Source organism: Ursus maritimus, unplaced genomic scaffold, assembly GCF_017311325.1.
Source record: "Ursus maritimus isolate PB19 unplaced genomic scaffold, ASM1731132v1 scaffold_7, whole genome shotgun sequence".
NCBI classification, from domain to species: domain Eukaryota; kingdom Metazoa; phylum Chordata; class Mammalia; order Carnivora; family Ursidae; genus Ursus; species Ursus maritimus.
Window position 1 is genome coordinate 23,671,001 of NW_024426885.1, and position 20,865 is coordinate 23,691,865.

At 41.9% G+C, this 20,865-nt stretch overlaps 1 protein-coding gene across 1 annotated transcript in view; it reads right to left on the reverse strand.

Annotated features, from left to right (window-relative positions):
* SORCS3 (sortilin related VPS10 domain containing receptor 3) overlaps window positions 1-20,865 on the reverse strand; it is a 567,608-nt gene that overhangs the window by 77,532 nt on the left and 469,211 nt on the right. The window contains exons 10-13 of the mRNA XM_008686652.2: window positions 16,139-16,285; window positions 14,548-14,650; window positions 8,987-9,063; window positions 5,819-5,910 (exon numbers count right to left, since the gene is read on the reverse strand). Of these exons, the coding sequence (XP_008684874.2) occupies window positions 5,819-5,910; window positions 8,987-9,063; window positions 14,548-14,650; window positions 16,139-16,285 (419 nt within the window). The remainder of the gene's footprint in view (window positions 1-5,818; window positions 5,911-8,986; window positions 9,064-14,547; window positions 14,651-16,138; window positions 16,286-20,865) is intronic.

Consider the following 20,865-nt stretch of genomic DNA (forward strand, 5'->3'; position numbering starts at 1 on the left):
TCGCTTAAAAGGTAGGACCAACTTAAAGCAGAATGTTTATTTAGAAAAAAAAAAAAAAAGCCCCACAGACAGAGAAAGGAAAAGAGTAACTAATGATAAGCTCAAGCAGAAAACAACTGGGGTCACTGCCAATCATAAGTATTTTCTAGAAATGACACTATTGTGAGAGGTAATCAAGCCACTGTGAGTCTAGTATGTGTTCACAGATAACATGCATAATAGAAGAAATTATCCTTCCACTAAATCCTAAATACTATGTTTACTTAAAATCATTGTAGAGAAACTGACAATCAATGTGATTAAAGATAAAAAAACAGGTTGTTCTAGAAACAGGTTATATGAATTGAAGATAGCTTAGGGAAAAGAAGAATAGAGCTGAATTAATTACCATTGCCTTTTAATTTTTTTAGTAAGAAAGTTGTAGTTAAATAAAAACATACCTATTTTTTGACTACTGAAAAGGGGAAATGTCTGTGAAAGAAATCAATCATTGGATACATAAAAATATTAATTAAAAATACAGATAAAATAAGGGCGCCTGGGTGGCTCAGTCGTTAAGCGTCTGCCTTTGGCTCGGGGCGTGATCCCGGCATTCTGGGATCGAGCCCCGCATCAGGCTTCTCTGCTGGGAGCCTGCTTCTTCCTCTCCCACTCCCCCTGCTTGTGTTCCCTTTCTTGCTGGCTGTCTCTCTCTGTCAAATAAATAAATAAAATCTTTAAAAAAATAAATAAATACAGATAAAATAAAGGAGAAAATATTTCCATTCTCATAACTGTTCTAAAGAAAGCAGTCAAATATTTTTTAACAAGAATTTAAACTACCAAGTATTTTTTTCTTGTTCACTTTTACAACCCAGCCCTTAAACTAATGCTGGATAGATAGTATATGCTCAATGAATGTGTGAGGAATGAATGCATAAATGCCATAAAATCTGTCTTGAGTTGCATATCTGAACATTTTCCAGAACTTAGAAAGGTTAGACAAAGAGATCTCTTGAGGTCCTTTCCAGCTCTGTGATTCTAAAAATCATGTGCAATCCTGGATCAGACTTATTCAGCATAGCTCTGGGCAGCAGAACAGATACTGATGGACATTAATTACAAGTAGATTCACTATCACTCAGCATAGAAAGAATCTTTTAACAGCTAAAACCATTATACAAGATGGGAACTCTCTGTCTTGGGTATATAAGAGTTGTTCAGTGCTGTGGCATTGTGGGGAAGTAGGGTGATCCTCTGGGGTGTCCTAGAGGTATCTGCTACACTAGGTGTGAAACCAAACTACATATTCTCTAAGACCCTTCCTTATTCCAGCATCTATGATTTTATGATATTGAGATGAGATCCACCAGCAGGAACAGACTCTTCCAAGAAGAACCCAGTCCTCCCCAGAAGTCTCTAGCACAGAAACAGAGCTATAATGGTCACTGAGAATCAGTGACCTCCCTTTGGTCAGGTGCATTGCTCCATCTTATTTGATCACAAACACATGAGGTGGTGGCAGTTTAGCGACCCATAAGTTCTTCACGATAGCACTTTTCAGAGGCATATATTGGTTAGGACTATTGTTTGCATGGAAATGTGCCTCTGGATGAGACTCCAGTGCTCACGATCATTTATAGAAAAACAAAGGAACACAAAAGGCCAGGTGATGTTTCATTTCCTGTTTCCAAGAACACCCTATTGAAAGGAGATGCTGCAGCTTGTCAGGGCTAAGCACAGTAGGACCCCCGTCTACCTGCCAATTAGTAGCTCTGTCTATTGTGAGTTTTCATTAGAGCACTGCATTCCATAGGGCTCCATTATTCATTTCACCCTAATGCATCCATGGTCTAAAGATTATACTGGGTGGAGGGCTTACCTGAAACAGCACTTAGGTTCTAATCTCTATGCATCCAAATGTACACGGTCACAAATAGATGGGTTCATTTGTATGCTGTTTTGTCTTCATGCATATCTAGCTACCTATCATTTCAATTTATGGGAAACAGCATGCCTTATTAGTCTAGCTGACGTTTCCCCAGCTTTTCAATTATGACTCCTCTTTTCTCTGAAAGACAATGTAGCTATTATTTAAATTTGAGAACCACTATACCCTCTGTAAGAGTGGGTAGGCCGGTGTGGGGGTTTTTTTCTATGCAAATATATGTACATCTGTGTATAAAATAATGTCATTTTGAGGCCTACACAGAAAAAGCAATGAACTGATAACTCTTCTTTCACTTAAAATGAGCTATTTGTTTACCTTGAAGGTTGTGACTTAATTAGAAGCTACTGGTGATAAAGAAACTGCTTGAGTTTCACAAGCTTGCAATTCATATGCACGAGACAAAAATCAGACAAGAATCTCATAAGGAAACACTGGTGATAATGGGATGGCCAAGTCCTTCCAAAACACTCACTTAGTCTTTGAAAGAGAAGTGTGAAGGAGAATTCTGGAATGGGTCATTTCTCGTTGTGTTCTAACACATGTCCTCAAGAGCTGGCATTTAACCATTGCAGAAATTATTTCAGAGAATGGCGTTCACAGGTAGGCAAGTAAGCAGAAATCATGGGTGGTGTTCAAGGAAACATTTGTAGCATTTATGACAAATGGCAGTGTCAACATCCTGTAAATGGAGAAAATTCTATCTCAAAAGCTTAGTGTGAAAATCATGTTAATACTTTGTAAGTTGGAGTAGGCAAACACAAGGAGGGTGATAATATAATATTGTAAGACGAAGCCGAATGGGAATGCACCTATTTTTTTCTGAGATTTGCAAACATTTTCTACCAACAAAAGAGATATTTCATGGAGCAAAGGAAAATTCAAACTTTGTACTGATGACTTTGAGAGGCACGATTTTATCCTACTTACATATCCCTGAGAGAATATTAAACTATTTTACCAGCTTGGATGGTTTCCCTCCAGAAATTCCCAGACAAATGCTCCTTTTGGAAGTGATTGGGTCTTGGGTGAGAAACTATTACAAAACAGTCTGAATGGTCAGGTATAAGGATGGAAGATGAACCAAAACCAAAACTCTCTAGTCCCTCGTTCCACACCAGATGTACTCGCTTCTCCTATCCCCAAAAGGAAATAACATCACCAAATTCCTCTTTTCCTTAGAATAAGGAAACTTTTGTGCAAAAGGCTCTAGAAATCAACCACTAAGTATTAGGTTCCTACAATAATGAAGGAGAAAGAGCAAGAGGGTGATGATCAAGTGTGAGATGGAGTTGCCACCCCCTTCGCTCAAGACCTAAGTGGAAGAAATCTGCTCAGCTATACCTGTCTGCAGGACATTTACCCATTTTCTTATTGAGACATCATTGGAAGTTCTTAGAACACCATGATAGGGACTAAAAAATGTTGCCTTTCTTGGTTAAAAAACAAATAAAGAACTGAACTTGTTTTAATAGTCAAGTAATCCTTTCTGAGAGTGTAAGCATTATTCAGTCTTCAATAGAGAAGCTCTTCTTCCACAAGGAGGCAGATCTTTGCAGTAGAAGGAATTACCTAGAGGCTCAACCTGGCATTTAAGTTCTTCTGCATCCTACCCACCCTAACTTACTCCCATTTTTTATTCCAATCAAATATATTTTCTGAACATTCCCTACTTTTCCTGAATCTCAGGCTTTGGTCACAGTTTCTCTTCCCTTGGCTTGCCTTTCATTAGTCTTCTGACTCATGGCATCCTTTTTTAAGAATTAACTCTCATGTCAGCAGCTACATGAAGACCCCCTTACACACTAGGCAGAACTCTATCCTGTGCTAAGATCCCAGCAATACACACAGCCAGCATGCTTTAGGAGGCATTGCTTGGATTTCCGGTGATATGTGGACTGTCTAAACTCCTAATCTTGACTATGATCGCCTAGAGAGCTGGGGCCATGTGATAAGCCTCTGTGTACTCATTAAAGTATCTGGAAAATTCAGTTAAAACAGAAGAGCATCCATAACAGAGACCCAACTTCGTGCTGCCAGGTACTAGCTGTGTAGCCTTGAGCAAAGAATTTAATATGTCTGCATTTCAATGCCATTATAAACATGTGATAAAAAGAGTACCCACATACATAGGGTTGTTCAAAGAACTAACTTAGATAATTCATGTAAAGGATTTAGAACGATGCCTGGAATATAATTCCTCAAAACCTCCTGACTATCATTAGCACTGAGTAATTCTACTCTTCTGGTTCCACCCAAAACGTATATAACCAGTAATAAAAGGATGATAAAGAATTACAATGGGAACTTGTACATGCTCATGCTTGAGTTCGTAGAGTACTTTTCCTTACGAATGGCTCCACGCATCTTTTCAAAATTTAATCTCATAATTTCTCTGTATGAAGACAGAGCAGTAGATAAAACCACTGGACTTTATGTTAGCTCAAGCTCTAAGAAACTGATGATATTTGACCATTTCTGACCAACAAAAATGGCAAGGTGATACAGTTTAACTAAAAAACTGAGAGAAACCTTTATAAGTCCTTGCCAAGGTAACTGAAACTTGAATTTGGCACCTGGAAGTCCTATGGCTTTTCGTGATTACAATCTGATGCTTCCCAGTAAAACTCTGACATTAAAAGAGTTAGTCTCCCGAAATCACGGATCTGGAAATTAAGCCAGAGTCCAGCCTCCAGCTCATGGCTCATCCCAACAACTGCACTCTAGATAGCATACCTTCTACTGCCAAATATTCACTCTCAAATATTCACTTTGCTGCATCTGAAGCCTGAAATTCTTCCCCTTCAGCATATAAACACACATGATACTTATTTATCCCCTGCCAAAAGCCAAAACAAACAACAGAATCATCATCTCCAACATCATCATCATCATCATCATCATCATCAAAATATATTCTCACAGATCTTTGTGCTCACCGGAGGGTCTTGCATATACACATTCAACCTCATTCCATAATCGACTTTATTCAGAGTTATCTACACTGTCTTCACTTCACTCCATTGCTTATCATTCATTCATTCATTCATTCATTCATCATTCATAAATCTATTCTAATTTACTTTTCAATCCCACTTCTCTTTTGAAACTACTCTAACACAGATCACCAATGACCTCCTTTACTCCTCTATATTCCTTAATCCTAGATTGTTTTTTCATTCCATAACTAATTTGGTCTGATTATAGAATTTGGTGCTATTGATCACCCCTTTCTTCAGCATCCATGAAAATATTTCTCCTGTGTTTTATCATTTTGTCTACTTCTTCTTGGTCTGTTCCAAATTTATTTTCTGCTCTGTGTGTTGGTATTCAACAATGTTCCATAGGAGTCCCTGGTTCCTCTGGCCCACTCTTCTGAGGCATTGAGCCCACTGCCATGGCTTTACCTACCATCTAATGGCTAATGACTCCAAATCTAGAGTGTCAGCCCAGACCTCTGTCCTGACCTTCAGATGAATATGTCTGAAAACTCATCATCTCTGTTTAGATATTCACAGACATATCAAACTCAGCTTATCTAGAACTGAATTTCATGTCTGCTACATGAACCCAACATTCTTGCAGCAATTTCCATTTCCTGTGTTTTGGATTCTTAATCTTGGCTGTTTGAACTCACAGGTCATTCCTGGTCTGTTCTGCTTATCTGATCCCCCATTCCTACCATCCTGCTCTAATCATCATACTTCCCCATCTAAATTATCTGGCCTACCACTGCTACCTAAGAGTTGGATGATGGGATGTATATTAAATGGATGGATGAATAAATGGAAGAGGAAATGGGTAAATGGGTACAATGTCATGCAGAAAAACTTGTCCCAACACTTTCCACTAAAAAAATTGCTCATTAATAGGGTAGGGATCTGTCCTTACCACAAATGTCTGACTGGCAGAGGTGTGTGTTTCATGGCCACGAGGGCGCCACCCCAGTCTAGGAACCAGACATTGTACTCTTCATCAAAGATCTGGAACAACAACAACAACAACAATCATAGCAACACCTTACATTTGCATAGTGCTTGACAGTTTACAAAGTCTTTCACAAATATTGTTTCATCTAGGTTCTGAGCCTTCCAGCATTCCTATCAGGTAGTTTGGCAAATACTACCATCCCCACTTAATAGATGAGGACATGGGCTCTGGAGAGAACAAATAATTCTCCCAAGGCCACTCAAATGGCATTTCCAGGGCTCTCTCCACTAGTACTGTGAACCAGTGTGCTACAAGAGTTGAGACAAGAAAATGCTCAGCTAGGTAACCCAAAAGAAAATATGACTTCAAAAATTCTTCCCTGTCTTTGCATCTGAGTAACTTACCACTCAGCTCCATTCTTTCTCATCTATGCAGATTTTTGCTAATTTACAAATGGTCTGATCTGTGTCTTACAGCGTTGTTCATAAACTGTCTCAGAATGTAATGCCAATTTCTCTAGGCATCATGGTATACATGATGACTGCGTTCTTAGACTGAGCCACCTCCTAGGTTTCAATTCAAGCTGGATGAGGGCCTAAGTTTGACCCTTGCAGACCTTCACTCTGAATGTACATTGGAACACAGTGCTTCCAAGGACCTAAGAGTTATTTATTCTTTGATTCATCCCTTTGTCCATTACTTATTCATCCATCCACTCATTCATTCACACATTCATTGATCCATCCATCTATCCATAGGCATTTCCTAACCACCTACTATGATGCCAGGCTCTGAGCTATGAGAACTTTGGATGTAATCCCACATGTATCAATGCTTCCATTATATGTAACTATCATATCTCCAACCTGAAATAGGAAAAAATCATCTCTCCAGCAGAAAACCAACCTCCTACTTTAGATCTTCTAGAGGAAAGTAGAATTGGACATTTCCTCTAGTTCTTAACCATTACTGGTGGTTCTTAACAGCCTAGATGGAGAGGTTGGGCTGGTAGATTAAGTGAACCATAGTAGAAAAGGTAAAGAGGCATAATTTTTTTTATTTATTTACATATTTAAAAGGGAAGGAATAGGATGAATGGGGTCTCCTGTACATATGCCCCCAGGGAACACCATAGAGAAAAAGTAAAAGGATTCTCAGGTCTAACCTCTCAATTGGTTTCCTTTCTTACATTTGCCTTTTAAGGAAATAAAATGTCTGTACTAATGGTAGTCTTAATGCAAAAAGGACCTCAGGGTCTATGGACTCTGGGCATACGATGCCAGTGTTTTCTCTTCAGAGCTCAAAGGTGGGCTCTGTGATAAATCACATAATGGAGATGCTGGATTGAAGCCTGAGGATGAGGAGTACAAGATTCTCAGCATGGGGAAGAGAGAGACACCATTATATTTTCACTTTCCTATCACTCTGGCCATTGCTAACAGTTGTCCTGTCCAACACTGGAGTGGAAACTGGAATCCTTAGTTATTTGGAAAAAGAAAAAAGAAACCAAAGTAGTGACAACACAAGGAAGGAATGTTGCAGTGGCCACCCAGCCAGTGAGTTATTTCTTGAGTTGAAGGGACAATGGTTTGTTGTTGGGAGTTTCTGTACCAGAAGAGTTGATGTTCCAGTTTCCATCCTCATTTGACACTTAAAAGAGATTATCTCATATTCTGAAGATAAGTTCTTTATTATGTGTCTGCTCCCCATCTACCTAATTATGACCTCGTGGGTAGGAATTTTAACTTATTCTTTGTTGTATGCCTTACAGTACTTAAAATAGCTGGTTGCGTCTGGTGGGTCCTTGGCAAATTTTTCTTTTGATAGTGGTAGTGGTGACAGTGGTGGCAATGGGGTGGTGATGATGATGCTGGTTATGGTGATGACAGCTTCACTAAGGGATCCAAAGTTGGAACTTGTCCTACTAGATAGCTGATGGCGGCTGCTTCTGCATCAAGACGTTCAGTGTTCCTCCTTCATCTTCCTCAGGTGAAAACCTTCTCACCTTTAAGACTTAGTAAAATGTCAACTCTTGTTGTGAAATCTTTCCCAGTTTCCCCAAGTAGAATGAATTCCTCCCTTTTCTCTGCAGGCTAAAAATGCCACTAAAATAATACAATCAGGGGCACCTGGATGGCTCAGTCAGGTAAGCATCTGACTCTTGATTCCATCTCAGGTCATGATCTCAGGGTCGTGAGATCAAGCCCTGAGTAGGATTCTTTTACAGTTCTTAAGATTCTCTCCCTCTCCCTCTGCCCCTCCCCACTGCTCATGGGCACTCTCTCTCTTAAAAAAAAAATCACTCTAAACTATAGTCATTCATGAAGCTGTTTCTTCTACTTAATTTTGAACTCCTTGAGGAACGGGACTCCAGAATATTCAACTGCCTCCTCAGATTTGTACTTGACACCTAGCTGACATTGTATGAATCTGTGTTGTTCAAGACAGTGGCCACATGAGACTATTTAAATTTAAATTGATTAAAATAAGATAAAAAATTCAGTTCCTCTGTCACACTAGCCACATTTCAAGTGTTCAATAGCCACGTGGGATGGCACAGACACAGAACATTTACATCCTTGCAGAAAGTTCTATTGGACAGTGTGCTACAAATGTTTGTAAAATCAAATTAATTTTTAATGTACTCAGGTATCTATTAAGCTGCTTCATACTTACTTAAGCCTGGGCCTACATAATATTTAACCCACCAGAGACTTCCACAAGCTTTGCGTTTTTAGTATTCTAAGCCGTTCATCTTGCAGATAAAGAAACAGATCCAGCAAAGTAAAGGATCTGCCCAGATCCCATGACACATTAATGACAGGAACCATTTCATCAGTTAGATCCCCAGAAACCAGCACAGTACTTAGCATCTGGTGGCTGTTCCATACTTAACTGCTGAATGAAAGAATGGAAAAAATGGGAAAGTTCCCATTCTTCCTATTCCTTACCCAATGCTTCCATTTTACTCCACTGCCCATCTGTCAGCAAAAATGGACCAAACTGAACAGCTGCTTCCATGTTTTTTTGCAATCATAATTATACTGAGCCTGAGAATCTATAGGAAAAAGAGATGTTGGCAGGACTTGCCCTAAATGCCTCTTCCCTGTCCCCAATTCTCCCAGTTACCTGTCTCCATGTGTTGCCCCCATCAGAAGAGATGAACACACCAATATCAGTGTATGAGAGCTCCGGGCCAATGTTGCCTGAAACATAAGCAGATCATTTGTAATTGCTTTCAGATTTGGGACTGGGGTGGGGAAGGCAGCAGAAAGTAAAGGTTTTCCAAGTTATGCTTAAAGCTGATGTGGAGCACACCTGGCTGGCTCAGTAGGAAGAGCATACGACTCTTAATCTTTGGGTCAGGAGTTTGAGCCCCCTGTTGGGTGTAGAGATTATTAAAAACAATGATTAATTAATTTTTAAAAATTCCTTTACAAATAAATAAAAATAAAGTTGATGGGTGTAGTGTTTTCTTGGTGTCATATCAAAAACCCAGCAAGAAGAAAAAAAAACAATATGGGAACCAAAGTAAATAATACAATAGGAATGCATCTTTAAATGATAAGACTCAAAGACTCACTACTAATGAACTTGGATCTCTTGAACTATTCATGCTGTTATCAATAGTCTCTTAAAATTGATTGTGATAGGTGCTCCCTGAAGGTAGCCAAGAGTGGAACAGTAGACATGCATGGAGAAGCTAGGTCTAAGGGCACCTTCCTCCTCATGTATAATTGTAGCCTAAGGAAAACCAGAGTGTGTGTGTGTGTGTGTGTGTGTGTGTGTGTGTTTGTCTGTGTGTGTCTGTATGTATACATTTGAGTGTGTATCCAACTTAAACATGTCCAGTTGTCTCTTGAGTACCAGGCAGTTGAATGACCCAATATTATCGACTATGTAACCGAGTTTACAGCATGCCCAGAATAAAATGACCATACTCAGCAGATCATGGCCATCAAGCATGGCAGGAGAAGAAGGCATCTGGTTTGTGCCACTCTTAACTGCCTCCATCCTATCACCCCTTTATTCTTTCTTCCCCATTCTTTTTCCTCCCCTTGCACATCATCACTTTGTGGTTATGCTCATTAAAAAAGGCAGTGATCAAGATTTTCTGGTCTACCTACATTGCCCAAGGTTCCCCAATGGGCACCCCCCACCTCAGAGCCCAGAACAGTGCCCCAAATGTAGTAGTTTATTGCTCAATAAATAATTGTGGAATGGATGAATGAGTCAACAAATGATTAAATCATGTTCCAATGTTGATGTGCATTTGGGGAGGTATCAAGAACCAGGAAAGTACCCTAAAGACGTAAGAATTTATCATTTTGGCTGATATTTTTTTCTTTAAAAATAGCAGGAAGGGAATGTTAGCTCCCACACATCTGTAGCCTAAATAAGAGCACAATAAAAATGCAATAATGAAAATGTTAATTGAGCTCCTGACATTTAATGCTTCAAAATGAGAAATTAAAGCCAGGCTACAGCTTGTCAAGCTCCCATCAGCACCAGGGCGCACACAGCTAGCCAACTTGTTTTGACACTCAGGCTTCCAAAAATAAACCCAGGGCTCACAGCTCAGGCAGTAGGTACGAGAGGAGCAGGGAAAGGCACAGTGAGCAGCTCTGTGGAGATCTCTCTGGAATCTGGAATTCAACTCTCCAGATACAGTTTTCGGAAGACACAGAAGAAGAAAGAAAAGAGTGATGGGGCAGAGAATGTCAACTCAAATCGTTCAGTGATGGCTGCCTGCTAAGAGGGATTCCAAAGCCAGATTTGATTTCAAAAGAGCAGAGCATGGTGACCAATCAGTAATGTCTACCACAGTGGTAGAGAGCGAGAGACGGAGGCAAGAGCAGAGTCACCCTTGAGCTGGAATCTGCTGTCCCTGTCATGGCTTCTTAGGGTCTATCTCATCACCTTGTACTCTCTGTAGGAGCTGGTTCTGTCAACTTCCTAAGCCCCTCTTCCAAAGTTCCACCAGACTGATTTTGGAGGTTTTGTGGTGATGAGAATCCAAGGCTCACAGTGACGTCTGTTTTTGGAAATATCTTCTGTCAATTGAAAGGACCTCTGGATGAAATGCTGCTGACCACAGGAACCAGAGAGTTCATTCCCAGAGGAAGGGACAGAAAAGATGCATCCAGGATAGCTGGGTCTTAGAACACAGGCAGTCCCTAAGTGGCCCCATGGGGAATCTCTGATGGGAAGAATTTGGGTCCAGGTGTCAGAGAAGGAAGACTTGAAGAACATGCCTCACTGGTTGAAGTGAGACCGGGAGGCTCCCTGAAGTGGTATCTATTGGGCTGGAGGATGTAGCTGTTCCCCGCTGAAGTGGTGCAATGGGAGAGAGGAAGGAGAGGCTCCCAGAGGAACACAGAGATTCTCTCACCAATGGCTTAGCTGCTAAATCTGGGAGGTTCCACTGCCTTTTTTGGCAGTTTTTAACAACTTTTAAAAACTCACATTTCTTCTCAGGGTTACCTTTCTCTGCTCCTTAAACACCAGTACAAAAAAAAAAAAAAAAAAAAAAGGCATAAAGAGAGGGAGTGGATTCTGGAGTCCTCTGGAGTAAGAGATGCTTCTCTCACCAGCCCAGATGCCCATTCAGGGGATTAACGGCTCGGCAAGGAGGAAGCCGACAGTGCCCAATGCGCCGCAGGGAGGCACGTGCCTCCGTGGAGCTTGCTCACAGGAGGCCTGGGAGGAGCCGGGGGTCGCGTGCCGCCGGCCCGTGAAGGGGCTCAGCACGAGGTCTGGTTGGACAGAAGAGAACTGGAGCCACAGTGAGTGTGGTGTGGGCCTGACATCTCTTCCTCTTCCTCATCCGTACACTGAGGCGAAGAGGCATCGCCTTTTCCGCATCGTAGAGCTGCCGCGCAGTCGACGCACAGAGAATGCTCCGCGCGCTGTGAGGCACTGTGACGATGGGAGGTCTTGACGCCTACCTTGAAAGCACAGTGGTGAGAATAATTAGAACCCTGGTGTACCTGTTGCCTAAAAGCAATCGTCAAACTCTCCAGACTGGAATTCCATCTGCCTTCTGAGACGTCCTCAACAAGAATTGGAGATGAATCCTTGCCGCCGCGCAGCTCTCCTGAGACCACACCTCAGAGTGAAGGGGAAGAGGCGGAGAGCAGTGGGAGTGGAGGGGAGAGAGCCCAGGGTCACAGACACCCAGAGGCAGGCGAAATGACTGGCTGTGGGAAAGGGCCCTGGAGAGACAGGCTCCATGCAGGCCACCGAAGACATCCTTGGCTGACTTCGTAATTGTTTTCCCGATAGCGAACAAGCTCCCAGGGAGAGCTGGCAAGCAGGGTCAGAAGCTGGGCATGAGGAGGCATGTGCCAGGGATCTAGGCCTGGCTTTCCTTCAGGATCTCTTCAGCTGTGTTACATCCCTCCCAGCGTCCCAGGGACATTTGTAAGGCAAGGAGCCATACAAAGTTATGAGTTACAGAGGGGAGAGTAAAAGGCATTAGTAAATTCTGATATATAGTTGACCCTTGAACAACATGAATTTGAACTTTGTGGGTCCACTTGTGATTTTTTTTCTGTAAATACAGTACAGCACTGTAAATGTATTTTCTCTTCCTCATGATTTTCTTAATAACATTTTCTTTCCACTAGTCTTCTTTATTGTAAGAATACAGCATACAATACATATAACATACAAAATACGTGTTAATTGACTATTTATATTATTGGTAGGGCTTCTGTCAATAATAGGTTATTAGTAGTTAAGTTTTGGGGACTCAATTGTTATATGTGGATTTTAGACTACAGGGGAATTGGCACCCTTAACGTCCACATTGTTCAAGGGTCAAGCATCTATTGACAAAAAACCTTCAAAAACAAATCTTTAATGTGTTGTTCATGTTTGTTAATTTATAAAGACTTAACATTCAACTAATTTAGGGGCACATGATGGTCTCAGGTAATATCTACGGCTAATCCCACCTCACTACTCTCTGAGCACTCTGCTGGATCTTGTGGACACACTCTTCTATCTCTAATTTTTACAAACTCCCACAAGGTAGGAAAAAACAAAACCTGTTTTATAAATGAGGAAAACGAAGCCCAGTGGTTGAAGAACAAGCCAAATTTACAAGGCTAGTGTCAGAGCTCCGCTCCTAAAGCAGGACACCGGGGTTCCTGAGTATATTCATTCAGTCAGTGTAGGCCTAGGGTATGCATATGATTTACGGATTCTGTTGAAGGAGATGCAAAAATCATAGTCTTCTGATACAAGAAGATCAGGGTTAAATGCCTGTAATATTACTGATGATAAGAGCTAACATGTATTGAGCATTCAATATGTCCCAGGAACTGTCTGAGCACCTTAAATCCATTTCTCCATTTAATCCTTCAATTCTGTTACGTCAATACTGTCAACCCCGCTTGCCAATGAAAACACTGAAGTTCAGAGTGGTTAAGTGCCATAGGACAATGCCTGGCTACATAATTGGCATATTAAATAATACTAACTTTCATTATTGATTACTGCTTTCTTTTCTTTTTTTTTCTTTTTTTCTTTTTTCCCCGATTGCTGTTTTCCATGTTGCTTCTACTCCAGCCAGCGTGTCCAGTAGGCCTTGAGGAGAGACAAACAGTGTTGCAGTCCCTGAGTTGGGAGGTCCAACCCACAAGGATTAGGGAGTATGGGGATAGGTCTCCAAGCCAGAACAGCAACAGAGCCAACCCTCATCTCTCGCTAGCCTCAGCTAAAGTCTGTCCTGAAGCCAGTGGTGTTCAATATAGCGATTCAATCCTTACGGGGTAGACAGAAATGGCCTGGAATGCTCGAGGCATTCTGATTCACGTGGTCAGTCACTGATGGTGTTTCAAAGTTCCTGCAACTGGGGGCATGGAGAAGGAAGTCCTGTCTAGGAGAGCAGTGACTCCAGGAGCCAGAGCTTCGGGTTGACAAGACAAGGCAGAATATACCATCTCAGGAAGTCACTGTGAATTTATCTGCTTTCATTAAAGAAAAGCCTAACACCAGAGCTCTAACCTCAGAGATGAGAAGCCTGCCCTGCTTTATGCCATCAATGTATTCCTGAAAGGTACATGTAAATCAAATGCATGCTAATCAGAGCACATTCCCCAGACTTTCATTTTCATTTCAGAGCTGCTTTATCTTTATTTCTGATTGATGTTCAGTGGACAGTGGTTTCAACAATGCAACCTTAGGTTTTTCTGCCCTTTCCCCCAGGCTCTCGACCAAGTGGTTAATCATGTGTAAACAAACCTTTACATGCACCAGAGACCTCCTTATTAAAAACAGCTCTGGGGTGAAAGCCTTTGCAAAGAATCCTCTGTGTAAAGAGAAAGCTACCCCAACTTATATTTGGTGAGCTGGCAAGTTCATATATCAAAGGTGTCTTAGAGTGAGTATTCCCTATGACAAACAAGCTTTCTGATCGGTTTACTTTGAGAGGAACTCTGGCCTCTTGTTAAGCACAGGGGACAGCTCCGTGATGGTGTGGGATGCAAGTAACCTAGAAGGTACAAGTGTCTGGAGCTCTTTTCCTGGGTCAAAAGACTGACTCTGGGGTTCCATGACCCTGACTATTTTCTGGGGAGAGCACCCATCACTTTCACCCAAACACTCAAATGAGTCCAAAGAGATGATAAACATATTCCAGAAGCTGTCAAGGGAGGAAGAAGCACACGAAATGTCCTTCTCACCTGTAGCCACCACGAGTCCTGGGGCTGTCTCCTTGCTAGAGATTCTTCCAGAAGAATATGGATTTTCAGAGATCTGCAAGTGCAGGTGTAAGGAGCAGAAGGGCTAAAATGGAGAAGAAAACAGCTTCATTCCAGCAAACTTCTGACACACACCCCTCTGCCCCACCAGAAATAAGGCTTCCAGAAAGAGCTGCACACTAAGATTTGGGCAGGAGACATTTCTGCCTGAGGCAGCCCGTATGCTCACGTCAGAAGCTGCCCCCATCACAACTGTAGGCCTCCCCTCACTTCCTCATCCCTGTCCCATCCATCAAGGTCCAGTCCACTGTAAGCCTTATGAAGCCTCCCTGACCATTCCTTCCCACAGAACAATCCTGACCTTCTGTTTCTGATCTTGACCATCACATCCTCCTGCTTTTTAGAGCTGTAGGTAGCCACCGGGAGGGAGGCAGAGGGGAAGCTAAGTGAAGCAGTCTCCAGGCCCTCTACCCTCTTCTTCAACCATGTTGTTTCTGTTTCTTCTTTATTATTTGATTCCTGTTTATAATGTTACTTGAATTTTACCTAAAATGTTTGAAGTCACTGTCTAAAATTAACAGAAATTTATTTACTCATTTATCCTTATTTAGGTGTTCTTAAAAAGGGTGAGGGATTTAAAGAGAGGTAGCCTATATAATAAATAAAAATAAGAGAATGATGAAATTGGGGAAAGGAAAAAATTAGGTTAAGAAAATAAGATAAAGCCATGCATAAGGCCTAGGAAAAAAAGAAAATTCACACTATGACAAGCTCCTAGTGGTGGGTGCCCATTTGTCTCTGATCTTCCTGGCACCGCAGCAGAAAACAGGGTGTTATATTGAAATCTACAAAAAAGGAAAGGGCCCTATCTGCCCCATATCACCAGTTTTTAGCATAAAGTCTACAAAGTGGTAAGTTGGTAATAAACCTTTTTAACAACGGCAAAAGGCAACTTTTTGCTAAGAACAAACATAACCATTTGTGGGGCTTTGGAAGAGTTTCTCACTTAGGGTCATGAATTTCACTGTTAACAATCTGTCTTCTCTTCCCACCTAGAGTTGCCACTGAGGGCAGAGAAAACTTCTTATACATCATGCCCTCCATAGTGCCCAGTATTCCATACACCTGACACCCTGGGAATGCTGATAGATTAACCATTGTCCCATGTGGACCCACCAGCCTGACCTCTCCTGGGCTTGTAAGGCAACGTTTGCTTACTTTGACATCTATCAAACAAACTGTATCATACCAGTATCAGTTAGCAGGCATGTTTCTACTCCTGAGCTCTGTCCGGGACCCCGGAACGCAGGCACCGTCTCTTAAACATGTCTCTATCTTACTAGGAGTCGGAGCACATACTATATTCTCAGTACAAGCCTGTGAATTTCAACTGAACTTTCCATCCAAGTGGTATGGCAGTCTGAGTCTGGAGATCATCGCCCTGGGAGTTATGGGAAATCTCTGCCCAGCACTAGCCACAGTCGTAAGACCCCTTGCTGGAAGAAAGCCCCTGATGGGACATCCCCAGATGACCAGCTTGCCCTGTGGACTTATGCGAGACTGGGTGACTGACCAGCAGGCAGTGTACCGGACTTCCACGCAGGTCCACATCTGGGGCTTGAAGGAGGCGCCAGTCTCTGCCCTTGTTGTAAGTGATATGCGTCTTCACCTGGTCATCCACCTTCTTGTTTGCCAAGAATACCCCTTTGATACCTGCTACCTAGGAAAAAGGGCAAGAGATGGAGAACCATGTTGGGCCAAATGCTGATAATCTTGGAGAAGCCCTAGCACTTTCCACAGGGTGTTGGGGGTACAAAAGAAGAGAAGAGGAGGAACATGGTGAGAAATGCCATATACCATGTGGTCTCTGAGAGAAGTTTAAGTTCATCTCTGCACCCTTTACTGCCTGCCCTTAACCCAGAGGTCCCACTGCCCTTTTACCCATCTGTTTTTCCCACCGTACATGTTTCTGCATTCTTCTCATAGGCTCTTATCCTAATTAACTATTAACATTCCCTCTGAGGTGGCAGTGGTTGGTAACAACTGAAGGAGTCACCTCTTCTGGGGAACATGTACTTTGGCTCAGGAGGAGCTTATAGGCAGATTTTGAAAGCATAAAGGTATAATCCTTAATGCTGGAAGTTTAGGCATCCCAATTAGTAGCGAGGCAGATATTTTCAGGCAGATGACCCGGCTTGGTGACATGGCATCCATCTTTGGCTGTGCCACTGGCTCTCTGTGTGATCCAGCATAACTTCCATGTCATCTCTGGGTCTCAGCCAATGGTCACTTTGAAATAGACAGACTCAACCCTGCCCTTCCTCTTTCCCGCAGCTGGCTAACCATGGATACACAAGATAATGTGGAGCACTCTTGCCAGAGTTCCTGATCTATTAGAATTTGCATGCCCTTGATATTTAGAAGGGAGAAGATGAACACCACAAAATAAGAAGCTAGAGAAGTAAAAGAAATTTATGATTCAGAAAGGTTCTAGAGTAAGTACAGATTCAACTCAAACTTTTATTCCTTCCATGTCTACACCATTGGGCAATAACAACAGATATTCTGAATGAGAACACTCTATGTCAAAGAATCCCTAACTTCCTGTATAATCCCAGCATGTTCCAAAGCCAAAAGACAAGTCAAATCATTTAAATGTATATAAACATGAGGTTGAATGATAGGTTTTCTGGAAATATCTCAGAATTTTAAGTGTATTTATTCCCCATTCTTTGAGGATCATGGTTAACTGAGAGAATACCAGTGGGAAAAAATTTCGCCGACATGTGAGCTTTTATTTTTTTTTTAATGACATGATTTAGTTGGTGAAATAAGAAGTATGTTTTGTTTTTGCTCTTTTTTTTTTTAAGTAACCTGACTGCCCTTGAAAAAGAATGCCAACCCAGATAAAAACAAACAAAAAAATGGACAAAGAATGTCAAGAGGAGAACAGAATTTATCTGGGAAGGACACCACCAGGGGAATTTGACAAATGGCCAACAAAGGAATTGATTAAATTCCTAACTTGAACAGAGGGTGGGTACGGACAGGAGCCAAGGTGGGGGGAGGGGCACTGGTGTCAGAGTTCTGTCCTTCCCCAGACAAACCCTCCCTGCCCTAGCTGCTTCAAGTCAGTGTCATTTCAGGAAGACTGGCATCTTCTATGCTCATCTAGGGGCTCTGAGGCTCTCCCGTCACCTCGGCCTTTAAAACCAACTGCAAAAATGTTTCTCTTAGATCTGACTACCAATTATTCCTCACAGAGAATGGAATCTGTGTTTCTTTAGGACTGTCTGATGGAGGCCTTCTGGTATTTTCTTTAGCCATGGGGCTGGTATCTTTTCTGTTGGACCACCAGATAATATTCTAGAGAACACTCTCCCCTGAGCCAGTTGGCCCCCTCCAAGACGTATCCAGGGCCTTGGTGTCTACCTGCCTGGAGAAAATATACAAGTTGGACTTAGACTTCTGAGCCTGCTCCTGTGGGGCTCCTGTCACCCCAATCCATTGCCTCCTGGCTGGATGCATCATGGCATGAATTACTAGCCATTCAGCTGCCTCTTGTATTCTTCTGAATGAGTGTCTTTGGCAAATGGAATGGTCACTACCATATTTTCTCACTGAGCGCCACACCACTCAGATGGGCATTTTTTGCATTCCCCACATATTCTGAGAGCAAATTCTGGAGAATGAGGTCTGAAAAGATACGGGAAGGAGAGATTTCCAGGGAAGCCGTTTGCAGCTCTGAAGGCCTTTCTCCCTGCAGTTGCATGTGAACCACACCAATCTCCCTTCAGTCCGAAAGAACCAGAACACTTCTGGTTTGTATTTGGATTGCTCAAAACCCTTACATTATTACTGAATTGCTCGTGGCTCCATATCGTGTATAAATAGGCTATAAGTTTAGAGGGCGCTTTGCTTCTGTGTGCCCTAGGCCAACAGCTTTCAAACGTTTTGACTGCAACCCCACTATGAAATGCACTTATGCTGCAGCCTGGTGCTCACGTCCACATGCACATGCATGTGGACACATGGAGGCATATGTATGTCTCTGATGCAAAGGTGACATGAAACACTACTGGTCCTGACTACATACGATAGAAAGGAATTAGAGAATGAGACACCCATTTTAACTCTTCCACCCACGGAGGTACATGGCATCTGATAAACTCTGACCACGTTTCCTCCTACTGTTGTTTGAAATCGAAGCATGGCTTGCAGCTGCTGGACCCAGAGTTCAAAGAGAAGGGCACCAGCTTGGGATGGTGCCCACAGAAGAGGGTAGTAAAACTACAGGCCTGCATGGCCCACTTTCCTCCTGGGAATCAATTTGAGGTATGAAGGGAAACTGACAGCAGCCTCTTGGCAGAACACTGAGTCCAGGTGGCATGGGCATCTGTTGCTCACCTCCCTGGGCCCGTAGGACAAGGAAACCAGGGTTCCGCTGAGAAAAGCAATTACCGCAGTCTGCCTTGGGCTGTCCCTAGAGTGGGACTGGTGGTGAGGGAACGATGAAGGTGAGTCTGGGAAAGATGCCCCTGTGGAGTCTAGAAGCAGCTGTCCATCTGGCCAAAGATGAGTCACTTAAGTTCATGATAGAGCAAGGGTGGGGAGTAGTAGGCACAAGGGACAGGGAGAGCAAGGGAACGTCAATAAGATGGGCAAAGAAACCAGAACACTAAGGATGACTCAGAAAGTCTCATTTTATTCATCCTAGTGAGGTCCACATAGTCATTAGGAAATTCTGATTAAACCCACAACAAGGTACCATTAGGCTCCTCTCACAAGGGCTACACACACACACACACACACACACACACACACACACCTGCTAATACCGAGTGTTGGTGAGGATGTGAAGTAACCAGAACTCTCAAACATCTCTGGTGGGGATGAAAAATGAGGACACCACTTTAGAAACAGCTTGGTGGCTTTTTATAAACATATTCTATCACATTCAACCCAGCAATCCTACTCTTAGGTATTTACCCATGAGAAAGAAAAACGTATGTTCACGTGAGAGTTTATAGAAGTCTTATTCATTATCACACAGAACTGGAAACAACTGTAATGTCCTTCAGCTGCTGATTGAATAAACCAACTCGGGTACATCCACACAATGGAATACTACTCAGCAATAAAAAAAGGAATGTCTACTGATATTCAACAACATGCGGGAACCTCAAGTGCATGATTTTAAAGAAGCCAAGCTCAAAAGACTACCTACTGTATGATTCCAATCCCATGAAAATCCGGGAAGGGCAAAACAGGACAGAGAAAGAAATCAGACTGGTCTGCCAATGATTTGGGGTAGGAGAATGGCTGACTACAAAAAAGCCATCGGAGGAAATATTTGGGGGTGATAGTTCTCTATCTTGATTATGGTGGTAGTTACACAACTGTATACCCAAGTCAAAACTCATAGAACTGCATACCAGAAAGGGTAAATTTTACTATACATAAATTATACCTCCATTAAAAAAATAAATGTGAAAAAAATGCATAGTGGGAAGAGCCTGGGCATTTTATTCAAATATACATTGACCGGTTCAAACATAGCTCTACGATTTTACTCTCTGTGTGATCTGAGCCAAGGTACTGAATTCTCTGCACCTCTGTACTCTCATAGGCACCAGGGGGAATGATACCGACCATTAAGAGATATGGAAATAGATAAATAAAAAAATATATAAGTCATTTTGGGTTATGTAAACCAATACTATGGCCACTAGCCATGTATGGCTACTGAGCACTTGAAATGTGGCCAGTGTGACTAAGGAACTGAAGTTTATCTGTATTTCATTTTAACCAATTTGAACTTCAGTTTAAAAACTGATACCCAATTCTGTTATTGGCAAACTTTTAAGTATGTTTGGAATAACTTGGGTATGTGAATCTACTTTTTCTACTGTAAATTTTATGAAATGTAAATACTGATGAAGTATCTCTGATGAAAATTTAGCACATGAATTGAGATATATGGGAAGTGTGAAATACACCCAGAATTTTGGAGATTTAGTATGGAAAAACATAAAATATCTCATTAGTGATTTTTCAAATAGAGCACATACTAAAATGATAACATTTTAGATATTTTGGTTAAATAAAATATATTATTATAATTAATTTCACCTGTTTCTTTTACTTGAACAATGGGGGTGGTAGAACATTTAGAAGCGCATCTGTAGCTGACATTATGTATTTATTCAACACCGGTCTTAGGCAGTACCTGGTATGCTGTTGTTATTATTATAATGAGGTACGAGTTGGATGCTTAATATCCAGGAAAATATTGAAGAA